General features: G+C 57.1%; 1 protein-coding gene across 1 annotated transcript; it reads right to left on the reverse strand.

Moving 5' to 3' along the window:
• Window positions 1-7,800: 7,800 nt before the first annotated feature.
• On the reverse strand, window positions 7,801-13,818 carry LOC140264800 (cadherin-related family member 5-like; the record flags this gene model as incomplete). Its single annotated transcript, XM_072360705.1, has 5 exons — window positions 13,720-13,818; window positions 12,307-12,366; window positions 11,737-11,829; window positions 9,722-9,808; window positions 7,801-7,911 (listed from the first exon to the last, which is right to left on the reverse strand). Coding segments are annotated over exons 1-5 (450 nt in total), but the record flags the coding sequence as incomplete, so codon positions are not given.
• Between the last annotated feature and the right edge of the window lie 4,281 nt (window positions 13,819-18,099).

Here is an 18,099-nt window from a genome sequence, read left to right on the forward strand (position 1 = left end):
CCATAGAGCGGAAGCCCTATAGAGCAGTGACCCCATAGAGATCCCATAGAGCAGAGACCTCATAGAGCAGTGACCCCATAGAGCAGAGACCCCATAGAGCAGAGACCCCATAGAGCAGTGACCCCAGGGGAAAGAGACCCCATAGAGCAGAGACCCCATAGAGCAGAGACCCCATAGAGCAGTGACCCCATAGAGCAGAGACCCCATAGAGCAGAGACCCCATAGAGCAGTGACCCCATAGAGATCCCATAGAGCAGAGACCTCATAGAGCAGTGATCCCATAGAGACCCCATAGAGCAGTGATCCCATAGAGCAGTGATCCCATAGAGCAGTGACCCCATAGAGCAGTGATCCCATAGAGACCCCATAGAGCAGTGATCCCATAGAGATCCCATAGAGCAGTCATCCCATAGAGATCCCACAGAGCAGTGATCCCATAGAGATCCCACAGAGCAGTGATCCCATAGAGACCCCATAGAGCAGTGACCCCATAGAGATCCCATAGAGCAGAGATCCCATAGAGCAGTGACCCCATAGAGCAGAGACCCCATAGAGCAGTGACCCCATAGAGATCCCATAGAGCAGTGACTCCATAGAGATCCCATAGAGCAGTTACCCCATAGAGATCCCATAGAGCAGTGACCCTATAGAGCAGTGACCCCATAGAGATCCCATAGAGCAGAGACCTCATAGAGCAGTGACCCCATAGAGCAGAGACCCCATAGAGCAGAGACCCCATAGAGCAGTGACCCCATAGAGCAGAGACCCCATAGAGCAGTGACCCCAGGGGAAAGAGACCCCATAGAGCAGAGACCCCATAGAGCAGCGACCCCATAGAGCAGTGACCCCAGGGGAAAGAGACCCCATAGAGCAGAGACCCCATAGAGCAGAGACCCCATAGAGCAGTGACCCCATAGAGATCCCATAGAGCAGACACCCCATAGAGCAGTGACCCCATAGAGCAGTGACCCCATAGACATCCCATAGAGCAGAGACACCATAGAGCAGAGACCCCATAGAGCAGTGATCCCATAGAGCAGTGATCCCATAGAGCAGAGACCCCATAGAGCAGAGACCCCATAGAGCAGAGACCCCATAGAGCAGTGATCCCACAGACATCCCATAGAGCAGTGACCCCATAGAGCAGTGACCCCATAGAGCAGAAGCCCTATAGAGCAGTGACCCCATAGAGCAGAGACCCCATAGAGCGGAAGCCCTATAGAGCAGAGACCCCATAGAGCAGAGACCCCATAGAGCAGTGATCCCATAGAGCAGTGATCCCATAGAGATCCCATAGAGCAGTGACCCTATAAAGCAGTGACCCCATAGAGATCCCATAGAGCAGAGACACCATAGAGCAGAGACCCCATAGCACGGAGACCCCATAGAGCAGTTACCCCATAGAGCAGAGACCCCATAGAGCAGAGATCCCATAGAGCAGTGACCCCATAGAGCAGAGATCCCATAGAGCAGAGACCCCATAGAGCAGTGACCCCATGGAGTAGAGACCCCATAGAGCTCCCATAGAGTAGTGACCCCATAGAGCAGTGATCCCATAGAGCAGTGACCCCATAGAGATCCCATAGAGCAGAGACCTCATAGAGCAGTGATCCCATAGAGACCCCATAGAGCAGTGACCCCATAGAGCAGTGATCCCATAGAGACCCCATAGAGCAGTGATCCCATAGAGATCCCATAGAGCAGTCATCCCATAGAGATCCCACAGAGCAGTGATCCCATAGAGATCCCACAGAGCAGTGATCCCATAGAGACCCCATAGAGCAGTGACCCCATAGAGATCCCATAGAGCAGAGATCCCATAGAGCAGTGACCCCATAGAGCAGAGACCCCATAGAGCAGAGACCCCATAGAGCAGTGACCCCATAGAGATCCCATAGAGCAGTGACTCCATAGAGATCCCATAGAGCAGTTACCCCATAGAGATCCCATAGAGCAGTGACCCTATAAAGCAGTGACCCCATAGAGATCCCATAGAGCAGAGACACCATAGAGCAGAGACCCCATAGCACGGAGACCCCATAGAGCAGTTACCCCATAGAGCAGAGACCCCATAGAGCAGAGATCCCATAGAGCAGTGACCCCATAGAGCAGAGATCCCATAGAGCAGAGACCCCATAGAGCAGTGACCCCATGGAGTAGAGACCCCATAGAGCTCCCATAGAGTAGTGACCCCATAGAGCAGTGATCCCATAGAGCAGTGACCCATAGAGATCCCATAGAGCAGAGACCTCATAGAGCAGTGATCCCATAGAGACCCCATAGAGCAGTGACCCCATAGAGCAGTGATCCCATAGAGACCCCATAGAGCAGTGATCCCATAGAGATCCCATAGAGCAGTCATCCCATAGAGATCCCACAGAGCAGTGATCCCATAGAGATCCCACAGAGCAGTGATCCCATAGAGACCCCATAGAGCAGTGACCCCATAGAGATCCCATAGAGCAGAGATCCCATAGAGCAGTGACCCCATAGAGCAGAGACCCCATAGAGCAGAGACCCCATAGAGCAGTGACCCCATAGAGATCCCATAGAGCAGTGACTCCATAGAGATCCCATAGAGCAGTTACCCCATAGAGATCCCATAGAGCAGTGACCCTATAAAGCAGTGACCCCATAGAGATCCCATAGAGCAGAGACACCATAGAGCAGAGACCCCATAGCACGGAGACCCCATAGAGCAGTTACCCCATAGAGCAGAGACCCCATAGAGCAGAGATCCCATAGAGCAGTGACCCCATAGAGCAGAGATCCCATAGAGCAGAGACCCCATAGAGCAGTGACCCCATGGAGTAGAGACCCCATAGAGCTCCCATAGAGTAGTGACCCCATAGAGCAGTGATCCCATAGAGCAGTGACCCCATAGAGATCCCATAGAGCAGAGACCTCATAGAGCAGTGATCCCATAGAGACCCCATAGAGCAGTGACCCCATAGAGCAGTGATCCCATAGAGACCCCATAGAGCAGTGATCCCATAGAGATCCCATAGAGCAGTCATCCCATAGAGATCCCACAGAGCAGTGATCCCATAGAGATCCCACAGAGCAGTGATCCCATAGAGACCCCATAGAGCAGTGACCCCATAGAGATCCCATAGAGCAGAGATCCCATAGAGCAGTGACCCCATAGAGCAGAGACCCCATAGAGCAGAGACCCCATAGAGCAGTGACCCCATAGAGATCCCATAGAGCAGTGACTCCATAGAGATCCCATAGAGCAGTTACCCCATAGAGATCCCATAGAGCAGTGACCCTATAAAGCAGTGACCCCATAGAGATCCCATAGAGCAGTGACCCCATAGAGTGGAAGCCCTATAGAGCAGTGACCCCATAGAGACCCCATAGAGTGGAAGCCCTATAGAGCAGTGACCCCACATGGTGGTTCCCCTCCCCCACCTCCTATAGGGCCGCCCCTCCCCCGCTCTGCAGGTGCCCCAGGTGCTGTCGGGGGGGGGGAGGGGCGGGTTCAATGAGTGCAATTAATGCAGGGATTGAGGGCGGGGGGGGGCGGGGATGGGATCAGTCAGCAGCAATTAGCGGGGAGCACTGAGTGGGGGGGGGGGATATGGGGGATGGGATATGGGGTATGGGGTATGGGGTATCGGGTATGGGATATGGGGTATGGGGTATGGGGATGTGGGGGATGGGATAGGGGGTATGGGATGTGGGATAGGGGGTATGGGATGTGGGGTATGGGGATATGGGGTATGGGATATGGGGTATGGGGTATGGGGTGTGGGGTGTGGGGTGTGGGGTATGGGGTATGGGATGTGGGGTATGGGGTATGGGATATGGGGTGTGGGGTATGGGGTATGGGGTATGGGGTATGGGATAGGGAGTACGGGATGTGGGGATATGGGATATAGGGATGTGAGATACTGAGTATGGGGATATGGGGTATAGGGATATGGGGGATGGGATATGGGGTATGGAGTATGGGATAGGGAGTATGGGATATGGGGTATGGGATATGGGGATATGGGGTGTGGGGTATGGGGATATGGGGTATGGGGTATGGGGATATGGGGTATGGGGGTATGGGATATGGGGTATGGGATATGGGATATGGGGATATGGGGTATGGGGATATGGGATATGGGGATATGGGGTATGGGGTATGGCGTATGGGGATATGGGATATGGGGTATGGGGTATGGGGTATGGGGTGGGGATATGGGGGATGGGGATATGGGATATGGGGTGTGGGGTATGGGGTGTGGGGTGTGGGGTGTGGGGTATGGGATATGGGGTATGGGGTATGGGATATGGGGTATGGGGATATGGGGGATGGGGGATGGGGTGTGCAGTATGGGATAGGGTGTATGGGATGTGGGATATGGGGTACGGGGTATGGGGATATGGGGTATGGGGATATGGGGTATGGGATATGGGATATGGGGTGGGAATATGGGGGTTGGGGATGTGGAATGGGGATATAGGGTGGGGATATGGGATGGGGATATGGGATATGGGGTGGGGATATGGGGGATGAGGATATGGGATATGGGGGGATGGGGATATGGGATATGGGGTGGGGATATGGGGTATGGGGTGGGGATATGGGATATGGGGTGGGGATATGGGGGATGGGGATATGGGGGATGGGGATATGGGGTGGGGATATGGGGGATGGAGATGTGGAATGGGGATATAGGGTGGGGATATGGGATGGGGATATGGGATAATTGGGGATGGGGATATGGAGATATGGGGGATGGGGTGGGGATTTGGGGGATGGGGATATAGGATAATGGGGGATGGGGATATGGGGATATGGGATATAGGTATATGGGATTATGGGGGATGGGGATATGGAATGGGGATAGGGGGTGGGGATATGGGGGATGGGGATATGGGGGATGTGGGGTGTGGGATGGGGGACAGTGGGGTCACCATGGTGATCAGAGGGAATATGGGGCAGCGTATGGGGCCACAGTGGTGACATTATGGGGACACAGTGGGGACGCGTTGAGGTCACATTGAGGACACATTGGAGCCACGCTGGGGACATGGTGGGGACACATTGGGGACACATGAAGGATGCATTGGGGACATGTTGGGGATGCATTGGGGACATGATGGGGACACATTGGGGACATATTAGGGACATGTTGGGGACATGATGGGGATGCATTGGGGACATGTTGGGGACACATTGGGTACATGATGGGGACATGATGGGGACATGATGAGGATGCATTGGGGACATGTTGGGGATGTATTGGGGTCATGATGGGGACATGATGGGGACATGATGGGGACACATTTGGGACATATTAGGGACATGTTGGGGACATGATGGGGATGCATTGGGGACATGTTGGGGACATGATGGAGGCACATTGGGGACATGATGGGGATGCATTGGGGACATGATGGGATACACTGGGGACATGATGGGGACACATTGGGGACATGATGGGGATGCATTGGGGTCATGATGGGGACACATTGGGGACATATTAGGGACATGTTGGGGACATGATGGGGACACATTGGGTACACATTGGGGACATGATGGGGACATGATGGGGACATGATGGGGACATGATGGGTACACATTAGGGACATGTTGGGGACATTGGGGACACATTGGGGACATGTTGGGGACACACTGGGGTCATGATGGGGACACATTGGGGACATGATGGGAACATGATGGAAATGCCTTGGGGACATGTTGGGGATACATTGGGGACATGATGGGGACACATTGAAGGTATATGGGGACACATTGGGGATGTGTTGGGGACACATAAAGGACACTCTGAGGCCATGTTGGGGACACACTGAGGTCACACTGAGGACACTTTGGAGCCACATTTAAGGGCACAATGATGATGTGTTGGGGACACTCTGGGGACATGGTGGGGACATGGTGGGGACGTTTTGGGGCCACAATGGGGTCATGTTGGGGCCACACTGGGGTTACTTTGGGGGCACATTGGGGACAGTTTGGGGACACATTGGGGACACATTGGGGACATATTGGGTACACACTAGAGACACTTTGGGGACACACTGGGGACACACAGGGGATACTTTGGGGACACCCTGGGGACACATTGGGGACACACTGGGGACACAATGGGGTCACATTGGGGATGCTTTGGGGTCACATTGGAGATGCTTTGGGGACACCCTGGGGTCACATTGGGGACACATTGGGGATGCTTTGGGGACACCCTGGGGTCACATTGGGGACACAATGGGGTCCCATTGGGGATGCTTTGGGGTCACATTGGGGATGCTTTGGGGACACCCTGGGGTCACATTGGGGACACATTGGGGATACCCTTGGGACACACTGGGGATGCTTTGGGGTCACATTGGAGTCAAATTGGGGATGCTTTGGGGACACCCTGGGGAAGCTTTGGGGTCACATTGGGGATGCTTTGGGGACACCCTGGGGTCACATTGGGGATGCTTTGGGGTCACATTGGGGATGCTTTGGGGACACACTGGGGTCACATTGGGATTGTTTTGGGGACACCCTGGGGTCACATTGGAGACACACTGGGGACACAATGGGGTCGTATTGGGGATGCTTTGGGGTCACATTGGAGTCAAATTGGGGATGCTTTGGGGACACCCTGGGGATGCTTTGGAGTCCCATTGGGGATGCTTTGTGGACACCCTGGGGTCATATTGGGGATGCTTTGGGGTCACACTGGGGATGCTTTGGGGTCCCATTGGGGTCACATTGGGGATGCTCTGGGGGCACCCTGGGGTCACATTAGGGATGCTTTGGGGTCATACTGGGGATGCTTTGGGGTCACGCTGGGGATGCCTTAGGAACACCCTGGGGTCACATTGGGGATGCTTTGGGGTCACATTGAGGATGCTTTGGGGACACCCTGGGGTCACATTGGAGACACATTGGGGACACCCTTGGGACACATTGGAGATGCTTTGGGGACACCCTGGGGTCATATTGGGGATGCTTTGGGGTCCCATTGGAGATGCTCTGGGGACACCCTGGGGTCACATTGGGGACACACTGGGGACACCCTGGGGTCACACTGGGGGCACCCTTGGCATCACATTGGGGATGCTTTGGGGTCCCATTGGGGATGCTTTGGGGACACCCTGGTGTCACATTAAGGATGCTTTGGGGCAACCTGGTGTCACATTGGGAACACATTGGGGACACCCTTGGGACACACTGGGGATGCTTTGGGGTCACGTTGGAGTCAAATTGGGGATGCTTTGGGGACACCCTGGGGATGCTTTGGGGTCCCATTGGGGATGCTTTGGAGACACCCTGTGGTCACATTGGGGATGCTTTGGGGACACCCTGGGGTCACATTGGGGATGCTTTGGGGTCCCATTGGGGACACATTGGGGATGCTTTGGGGACACCCCGGGGTCACATTGGGGACACATTGGGGACACCCTGGGGACACATTGGGGATGCTTTGGGGTCGCATTGGGGATGCTTTGGGGTCACATTGGAGTCAAATTGGGGATGCTTTGGGGTCACACTGGGGATTCTTTGGGGTCCCATTGGGGTCACATTGGGGATGCTCTGGGGACACCCTGGGGTCACATTAGGGATGCTTTGGGGTCACACTGGGGATGCCTTAGGGACACCCTGGGGTCACATTGGGGATGCTTTGGAGTCCCATTGGGGATGCTTTGGGGACACCCTGGGGTCACATTGGGATTGTTTTGGGGACTCCCTGGGGTCACATTGGGGACACATTGGGGACACCCTTGGAACACATTGGGGATGCTTTGGGGACACCCTGGGGTCCCATTGGGGACACGCTGTGTGCTCACCACAGCCGTCACCACCACCTCCAGGCTGCGCCGGCTCTCAAAGTCCAGGGGCCGCGCCAGCACCACGCGGCCGCTGTTAGGGAGGTCGATGCGGAAGAAGCGAGCGTCCGGCTGCGGACAACACGGGGACAACAGGGGGACAAGAGGGGGACAAGAGGGGACAACAAGGGGACAAGAGGGGACAACAAGGGGACAAGAGGGGGACAACAAGGGGACACCAAAGGGACATCATGGGGACAACATGGGGACAATAAGGGGACACCACAGGGACAACATGGGGACAACATGGGGACAACAAGGGGACATCATGGGAACAACATGGAGACAACAAGGGGACAAGGAAGGGACAACATGGGGACAAGAAGGGGACACCAAGGGGACAACATGGGGACACCACAGGGACAACAAGGGGACAACAGGGGGACAACATGGGGACATCATGGGGACAACACAGAGACAACAAGGGGACATCATGGGGACACCAAGGGGGCACCAAGGGGACACCACAGGGACAACAGGGGGTCAACAAGGGGACAACATGGGGACAAGGGGACACCATGGGAACAACAGGGGGACAACAAGGGGACAAGGAGGGGCCAACATGGGGACAACACAGGGACAACAAGGGGACAACATGAGGACAACATGAGGACACCAAAGGGACAACACGGGGACACCACAGGGACAACAAGAGGACACCAAGGGACATTATGGGGACAACAAGGGGACAACACAGGGACAACATGGGGACAACAAGGGGACAACATGGGGACAACAAAGGGACACCAAAGGGACAACATGGGGACAACATGGCGACAACAGGGAGACAACATGGGGAAACCAGGGGGACAACATGGAGACAACAAAGGGACAAGAAGGGGACACCAAAGGGACAACAAGGGGACATCATGGGGACACCAAGAGGACACCAAGGGGACACCACAGGGACGACATGGGGACAACATGAGGACAACAAGGGGACAACATAGAGACACCACGGGGACAACACAGGGACAACAGGGGGACATCATGGGGACAACGAGGGGACAACACAGGGACAATATGGGGACAACATGGGGACAACAGGGGGACAACACAGGGACAACAAAGGGATGACACAGAGACAACAAGGGGATATCATGGGGACACCAAGGGGACAACAAGGGGACAACATAGAGACACCACAGGGACAACAAGAGGACACCAAAGGGATACCATGGGGACAACAAGGGGACACCAAAGGGACGGCATGGGGACACCACAGGAACAACAAGGGGACACCACGGGGACAACAGGGGGACAACACGGGGACAACAAGAGGACACCAAAGGGACATCATGGGGACAACACAGAGACAACAAGGGGACATCATGGGGACACCAAGGGGACACCATGGGGACAACATGGGGACAACACGGGGACAACAAGGGGACACCAAAGGGACAACATGGGGACACAAGGGGGACAACATGGGGACACCAAGGGGACACCAAGGGGGCACCAAGGGGACACCACGGTGACAACAAGGAGACATCATGGGGACACCAAGGGGACAACAAGGGGACACCACAGGGACAACAGGGGGACAACATGGGGACAAGGGGACAACATAGAGACACCACAGGAACAACATGGGGACAACAAGAGGACACCAAAGGTATACCATGGGGACAACAGGGGGACAACATGGGGACACCAAAGGGACAACATGGGGACACCAAAGGGACAACACGGGGACAACAAGGGGACAACATGGGGACACCATGGGGACAACAAGGGGACAATATGGGGACACCAAGGGGACAACAAGGGGACAATATGGAGACACCAAGGGGACACCAAGGGGTCACCTCAGCAGCACGGCCATGCCACCCGGCCCCATTGTGTCCCCTGCTGTCCCCTCCCCTCCCCCGGCACCCACCGAGGTGGCGTCGATGACGTACATCAGCGTGTCACCGTCCGCGTCCTCCGCCTGCGTGCTGAACACCACCGAGTGCACCGCCACCAGCTGCAACAGCACATGGGACCCCAAACATGGACATGGGACCCCAAACACGGAGGTGGGACCCCAAACACGGACATGGGACCCCAAACATGGACATGGGACCCCAAACATGGACGTGGGACCCCAAACATGGACATGGGACCCCAAACCCAGACGTGGGACCCCAAACATGGACATGGGACCCCAATCCCATCTGGGTATCCCAAACACAGCCATGTCTCCCCAAATCCAGTCATGTGACCCCAATCCCAGTCATGTGTACCCAATCCCATATTGGTGTCCCCAGAGCCAGCCATGTGACCCCAATCCCATCTGGGTGTCCCCAGACCCAGCCATGTGTCCCCAAACCCAGCCGTGTCCCCAAACCTGGTCACGTGTCCCCAGTCCCATCTTGGTGTCCCCACACCTGGACACATGTCCCCAGTCCCACCCCATTCCCCAGAGCCATCCATGTCCCCAGCTCCGTCCCCATCCCTATGGACACCCCTCTTCTTACAGCACTCCCCGTCCCCAACTGTCCCCATTCTGATGCCCGTCCTGGTCCCCATGGCCAACCTGTCCCCATTTCTATGGCCGTCCCTGTCCCCACCATTGTCCCCATGTCCATCCTGTCCCCATCTCCATCCTGTCCCCATGTCCACCCTGTCTCCATGTCCATCCTGTCCCCACGTCCACCCTGTCCCCATGTCCATCCTGTCCCCATCTCCATCCTGTCCCCATGTCCACCCTGTCTCCATGTCCATCCTGTCCCCACGTCCACCCTGTCCCCATGTCCATCCTGGCCCCATGTCCATCCTGGCCCCACCATTGTTCCCATGTCCAACCTGTCCCCATCTCCATCCCGTCCCCATCTCCATCCTGTCCCCCTGTCCATCCTGTCCCCATGTCCAACCTGTCCCCATGTCCAACCTGTCCCCACGTCCACCCTGTCCCCATCTCCAACCTGTCCCCACGTCCATCCTGTCCCCATCTCCATCCTGTCCCCATCTCCATCCTGTCCCCACGTCCACCCTGTCCCCATCTCCATCCTGTCTCCACGTCCATCCTGTCCCCATCTCCATCCTGTCCCCATCTCCATCCCGTCCCCATCTCCATCCTGTCCTCCTGTCCATCCTGTCCCCATCTCCATCCTGTCTCCACGTCCATCCTGTCCCCATCTCCATCCTGTCCCCATCTCCATCCCGTCCCCATCTCCATCCTGTCCTCCTGTCCATCCTGTCCCCATCTCCATCCTGTCTCCACGTCCATCCTGTCCCCATCTCCATCCTGTCCCCATGTCCATCCTGTCCCCACGTCCACCCTGTCCCCATCTCCATCCTGTCTCCACGTCCATCCTGTCCCCATCTCCATCCTGTCCCCATCTCCATCCCGTCCCCATCTCCATCCTGTCCTCCTGTCCATCCTGTCCCCATCTCCACCCTGTCCCCATGTCCATCCTGTCCCCATCTCCATCCTGTCCCCATGTCCACCCTGTCTCCATGTCCATCCTGTCCCCACGTCCATCCTGTCCCCATCTCCACCCTGTCCCCATGTCCACCCCGTCCCCACCCCCACCCTGTCCCCATCTCCACCCTGTCCCCATGTCCATCCTGTCCCCATGTCCACCCTGTCCCCACATCCATCCTGTCCCCACATCCATCCTTTCCCCACGTCCATCCTGTCCCCATGTCCACCCTGTCCCCATGTCCAACATGTCCCCATGTCCACCCTGTCCCCACATCCATCCTGTCCCCATGTCCACCCTGTCCCCATGTCCATCCTGTCCCCATGTCCACCCTGTCCCCATGTCCAACCTGTCCCCATCTCCATCCTGTCCCCATGTCCACCCTGTCCCCATCTTCACCCTGTCCCAATGTCCATCCTGTCCCCACCCCCACCCTGTCCCACCACTGTCCCCCCCCCTCCCCAAACCCCAGGGCCGCCCCCGTCACCTCGCTGACGTTGTGGGTCAGGATGGGGTCCCCACGGAAGCGCGGTCGGTTGTCGTTCTCATTGAGGACCTGCACGATCACCCGGTACTCAATCTGTGGGGACAGGGGGTGACAATGGGGACAGGGGGTGACAATGGGGACAGGAGGTGACAATGGGGACAGGGTGACATGGGGGACAGGGGGTGATGTGGGGGACACGAGGACATTGAGAGCATGGGGTGACATGGAGACACAGGGTGACATTGGGGACAGGGGGTTACATGGAGATAGGGGGTGACATGGGGACAAAGGGTGACTTGAAGGACATGGGGTGACGTTAGGGACAGGGGGTGACATGGAGACACGGGGTGACACAGAGATAGGGGGTGACACGGGGACAAAGGGTGACTTGAGGGACACAGTGTGACATTGGGGGCAGGGGTTACATGGAGACAGGGGTTGATGTGGGGACAAAGGGTGACGTGGGGACACGGTGACATTGGGGACACGGTGACATTGGGGACATGATGACATTGGGGACAGGGGGTGACAGGGGCACATTTGTTGTCCCCAAAGGGACACGTGCTGTACCGGAGCAGAGCCGTCCTCAGCGCAGATCAGGGACACCATCAGCACCGGGGACTCCAGCTCCTGTGGGGCAAAGGGACACCATGAGGGCACTATGGGGACACCATGGGGACACCATGGGGATGGGGACACCACAGGGATGGGGACAACACGGGGATGGGGACACCACAGGGATGGGGACACATGGACATGGGATGGGATGGACATGGGATGGACACAGACTGGGGAAGAGATGGACACGGGCTGGACATGGGATGGACATGGGATGGGCATGGGATGGGCATGGGATGGGCATGGGATGGACACAGATTGGGGAAGAGATGGACATAGGATGGACATAGGATGGACATGGGATGGACATGGGATGGACATGGGATGGGATGGACACAGATTGGGGAAGGGATAGACACAGGTTGGACATGGGATGGACATGGGATGGACACGGGATGGGCTTGGACGGACACAAATTGGGGAAGGGATGGACATGGGATGGATACAGGATGGACGTGGGATGGATATGGGATGGGATGGACACGGGATTGACATGGGATGGACACAAGACAGACATGGGATGGATGTGGGACAGATATAGGTTGAGTATAGGATGTGGGATGGGTGTGGGATGGATATAGGATGGATGTGGGATGGATGTAGGATGGATGTGGGATGGATATAGGATGGATGTAGAATGGATGTGGGATGGACGTGGGATGGGTGTGGGATGGATATAGGATGGATATAGGATGGATGTGGGATGGGTATAGGATGGACATGGGATGCATATAGGGTAGATGTGGGATGGATGTGGGATGAATATAGGATGGATGTGAGATCTACATGGGATGGATGTGGGATGGATATGATGTAAGATGGATGTAGGATGGATATGATATGGGATGGATGTAGGATGGATATGAGATGGGATGGATGTAGGATGGATATGATATGGGATGGATGTAGGATGGATATGAGATGGGATGGATGTAGGATGGATATGATATGGGATGAATGTAGGATGGATGTGAGATGGGATGGATGTAGGATGGATATGAGATGGGATGGATGTAGGATGGATATGAGATGGGATGGATGTAGGATGGATGTGAGATGGGATGGATGTAGGATGGATATGAGATGGGATGGATGTAGGATGGATATGATAGAGATGGGATGGATGTAGGATGGATATGAGATGGGATGGATGTAGGATGGATATGATATGGGATGGATGTAGGATGGAGACGATATCAGATGAATGTGGGATGGATGTGGGACGGATATGGGATGACTGCAGAGTGGATGTGGGCTGGATATGGGATGACTGCAGGGTGGATGATGGCTGGATATGGGATGACTGCAGGCTGGACGTAGGGCCGACATGGGACGTCTATGGGGTGTCTATGGGGCTGCTCCCACCTCGCGGTCCAGGCTGCGTCCGTTGGAGGCGTTGAGCCTCATGCTGCTCCCATCCAGGTAGAACCAGGTGGCGTCGGCGCCCTCCAGGCAGAGCTGCATTGCGGCCCCCCCTGTGCCCCCCCCAGCGGGCAGCCGAGCCACCATGGTGCCGTGGGGGCTGTTCTCGGGCACCTCGGTGAACACGTTCCCAAAGGCCCGCGCAGCCCTCGTCCCGCGCTGCGCACAGCGTCACTCATCGCAACAGGGCGGCCCCAAGTCCCCAACAGTGGGGGACCCACGGCCCCATCTCCACACACACATCCCCAACCAGTGGGGTCTCCATGTCCCCACCCCAATGTCCCCAGCTGTTGGGATCCCATCTCCATCCCAACATCCCCAACCAGTGGGGTCCCCATCTTCCTACCCCAACATCCCCAACCACTGGGGTCTCCATTTCCACACTAACATCCCCAACCACTGGGGTCCCCATGTCCCCACACCGACATCCCCAACCATTGGGGTCCCCATCTTCCTACCCCAACATCCCCAACCACTGGGGTCTCCATGTCCCCATCCCAATGTCCCCAACCATTGGGATCCCATCTCCATCCCAACATCCCCAACCACTGGGGTCCCCATCTTCCTACCCCAACATCCCCAACCATGGGGGTCTCCATGTCCACACCAACATCCCCAACTATTGGGGTCCCCATCCCTCCATCCCAGCGTCCCCAACCACTGGGGTCTCCTTGTCCCCACCCCAGTATCCCCAGCCATTGGGATCCCATCTCCATCCCAATATCCTCAACCACCAGGATGCCATGTCCCCAGCTTCCTACCCCAACATCCCCAACCATGGGGGTCTCCATGTCCACACCGACATCCCCAACCATGGGGGTCCCCATCTTCCTACCCCAACATCCCCAACCACTGGGGTCTCCCTGTCCCCACCCCAATGTCCCCAACCATGGGGGTCTCCATGTCCCCACACCGACATCCCCAACCATGGGGGTCCCCATCTTTCTACCCCAACATCCCCAACCATGGGGGTCTCTATGTCCCCTCACCAACATCCCCAAACATTGGGGTCCCCATCCCTCCATCCCAGCGTCCCCAACCACTGGGGTCTCCATTTCCACACCAACATCCCCAACCATTGGATCCCCATGTCCCCACACCAACATCCCCAACCATTGGGGTCCCCATCTTCCTACCCCAACATCCCCAACCACTGGGGTCCCCATCTTCCTACCCCAACATCCCCAACCACTGGGGTCTCCATGTCCCCACCCCAATGTCCCCAACCATTGGGATCCCGTTTCCATCCCAACATCCCCAACCATTGGGGCCCCCATCTTCCTACCCAACATCTCCAACCATGGGGGTCTCCATGTCCTCACCAACATCCCCAACCATTGGGTCCCCATCTTCCTATCCCAACATCCCCAACCATTGGGGTCCCCATCCCTCCATCCCAGTATCCCCAACCATGGGGGTCTCCATGTCCACACCAACATCCCCAACCATTGGATCTCCATGTCCCCACACCAACATCCCCAACTATTGGGGTCCCCATCCCTCCATCCCAGCGTCCCCAGCCATTGGGATCCCATCTCCATCCCAACATCCCCAACCACCAGGGATGCCATGTCCCCATCTTCCTACCCCAACATCCCCAACCACTGGGGTCTCCATGTCCCCACCCCAATGTCCCCAACCATTGGGATCCCGTTTCCATCCCAACATCCCCAACCACTGGGGTCCCCATCTTCCTACCCCAACATCCCCAACCACTGGGGTCTCCATGTCCACACCAACATCCCCAACCATTGGGGTCCCCATCCCTCCATCCCAGCATCCCCAACAATTGGGGTCCCACGTCCCCACCCCAATGTCCCCAGCCATTGGGATCCCATCTCCATCCCAATATCCTCAACCACCAGGATGCCATGTCCCCAGCTTCCTACCCCAACATCCCCAACCATGGGGGTCTCCATGTCCACACCGACATCCCCAACCATGGGGATCCCCATCTTCCTACCCCGACATCCCCAACCACTGGGGTCTCCCTGTCCCCACCCCAATGTCCCCAACCATTGGGATCCCATCTCCATCCCATCATCCCCAACCATTGGGTCCCCATCTTCCTACCCCAACATCCCCAACCATTGGGGTCTCCATTTCCACACCAACATCCCCAACCATTGGGTCCCCATCCCTCCATCCCAGTATCCCCAACCATGGGGGTCTCCATGTCCACCCCAACATCCCCAACCATTGGATCTCCATGTCCCCACACCAACATCCCCATCAACTGGGTCCCCATCCCTCCATCCCAGCGTCCCCAACCACTGGGGTCTCCATGTCCCCACACCAACATCCCCAACCATGGGGGTCACTATGTCCACACCGACATCCCCAACCATTGGGTCCCCATCCCTCCATCCCAGCATCCCCAACCATTGGGGTCCCACGTCCCCACCCCAGTGTCCCCAGCCATTGGGATCCCATCTCCATCCCAACATCCCCAACCACCAGGATGCCATGTTCCCATCTTCCTACCCCAACATCCCCAACCATGGGGGTCTCCATGTCCCCACACTGACATCCCCAACCATGGGGGTCTCCATGTCCCCACACCGACATCCCCAACCATGGGGGTCCCCATCTTCCTACCCCAACATCCCCAACCATGGGGGTCTCCATGTCCACACCAACATCCCCAACCATTGGGGTCCCCATCCCTCCATCCCAGCGTCCCCAACCACTGGGGTCTCCATGTTCCCACCCCAATGTCCCCAACCATTGGGATCCCATCTCCATCCCAACATCCCCAACCAGTGGGGCCTTCCTGTCCCCACCCCAACGTCTCCAACCATTGGGGTCTTCATCCCTCCATCCCAACATCCCCAACCATTGGGGTCCCCACCCCCCACCCCAATGTCTGCAACCACTAGGGTCTCCATATCCCCATCTCCACACTGATGCCCCCCATGTCCCCATTTCCATCCCAGCAACCCCAACCACTGGGGACTCCATGTCTCCACCTCAGGGTCTTCAACCATGGTGGTCCCCATGTCTCTACCCCGATGTCCCCAACCATTGGGGTCTCCATGTCCTCATCTCCACCCTGATGTCCCCCAGGATTGGTGTCCCCATGTCCCCATCTCCACCCCAGCATTCTCAACCACTGGGGTCTCCATGTCCCATCCCAATGTCCCCAACCATTGGGATCCCCATGTCCTCATCTCCACCCCAATGTCCCCAACCATTGGGATCCCCATCTCCCCACCTCACTGTCCCCACCTCAATGTCCCCATCCCAATGTCCCCACCCCAATGTCCCCACCCCAATGTCCCATCCCAATGTCCCCAACCATTGGGATCCCCATGTCCTCATCTCCACCCCAACGACCCCAACCATTGGGATCCCCATCTCCCAACCTCAATGTCCCCATCCCAATGTCCCACCCCAATGTCCCCATTTCTCGGGGTCCCCATCCCAATGTCCACCCAATTCTCGGGTTCTCCACCCCAATGTCCCCACCTCAATGTCCCCATTTCTTGGGTCCCCATCCCAATGTCCTCATCCCAATGTCCCCATTTCTTGGGGTCCCCATCCCAATGTCCCCACCTCAATGTCCCCATTTCTTGGGGTCCCCCATCCCAATGTCCCCATCCCAATGTCTCCAATTCTCAGGTTCTCCATCCCGATGTCCCCACCTCAATGTCCCCATTTCTTGGGGTCCCCATCCCAATGTCCTCATCCCAATGTCCCCATTTCTCGGGGTCCCCCACCCCCAATGTCCCCCACCCCAATGTCCCATCCCAATGTCCCCACCCCAATGTCCCCATTTCTCGGGGTCCCCACCCCAATGTCCGCCATCCCTTCATCTCCCCAATTCCTCATGTCCCCCCCTGCTCCCACCCCCGATCCCCCTGTCTCCCCCCATGTCCCCCTGTCCCCACTCACACCGCTGTCCCCAGCGCCAGCGCCAGGCAGGCGGCCAGGAGGGCCCGGCAGGACGGTGCGGCCATGGGGACGGGGATGGGGACGGGGACGGGCCCTGGGTGGCAGCCTGCGGCCAAGGACTGAGAGTGGTAACCTGTCCCCATGGCAACACGCTGCCCCACGTCCCATCCCTGTCCCATTCATGTCCCACTCATGTCCCATTCATGTCCCTATCCCTGTCCCCATCCCTATCCTGTCCCTGTCCCATCCCCGTCCCATCCCATCCCTGTCCCATTCATGTCCCATCCCTGTCCCCATCCCTGTCCCATTCATGTCCCATCCCTGTCCCCAGCCTTGTCCCCTTCTTGTCCCATCACTGTCCCATTCACATCCCATCCCTGTCCCAATCCCTGTCCCATCCCAGTCCCATCCCTGTCCCCATCCCCATCC

The sequence above is a fragment of the Excalfactoria chinensis genome, unplaced genomic scaffold, assembly GCF_039878825.1.
Source record: "Excalfactoria chinensis isolate bCotChi1 unplaced genomic scaffold, bCotChi1.hap2 Scaffold_1044, whole genome shotgun sequence".
NCBI classification, from domain to species: Eukaryota; Metazoa; Chordata; class Aves; order Galliformes; family Phasianidae; genus Excalfactoria; species Excalfactoria chinensis.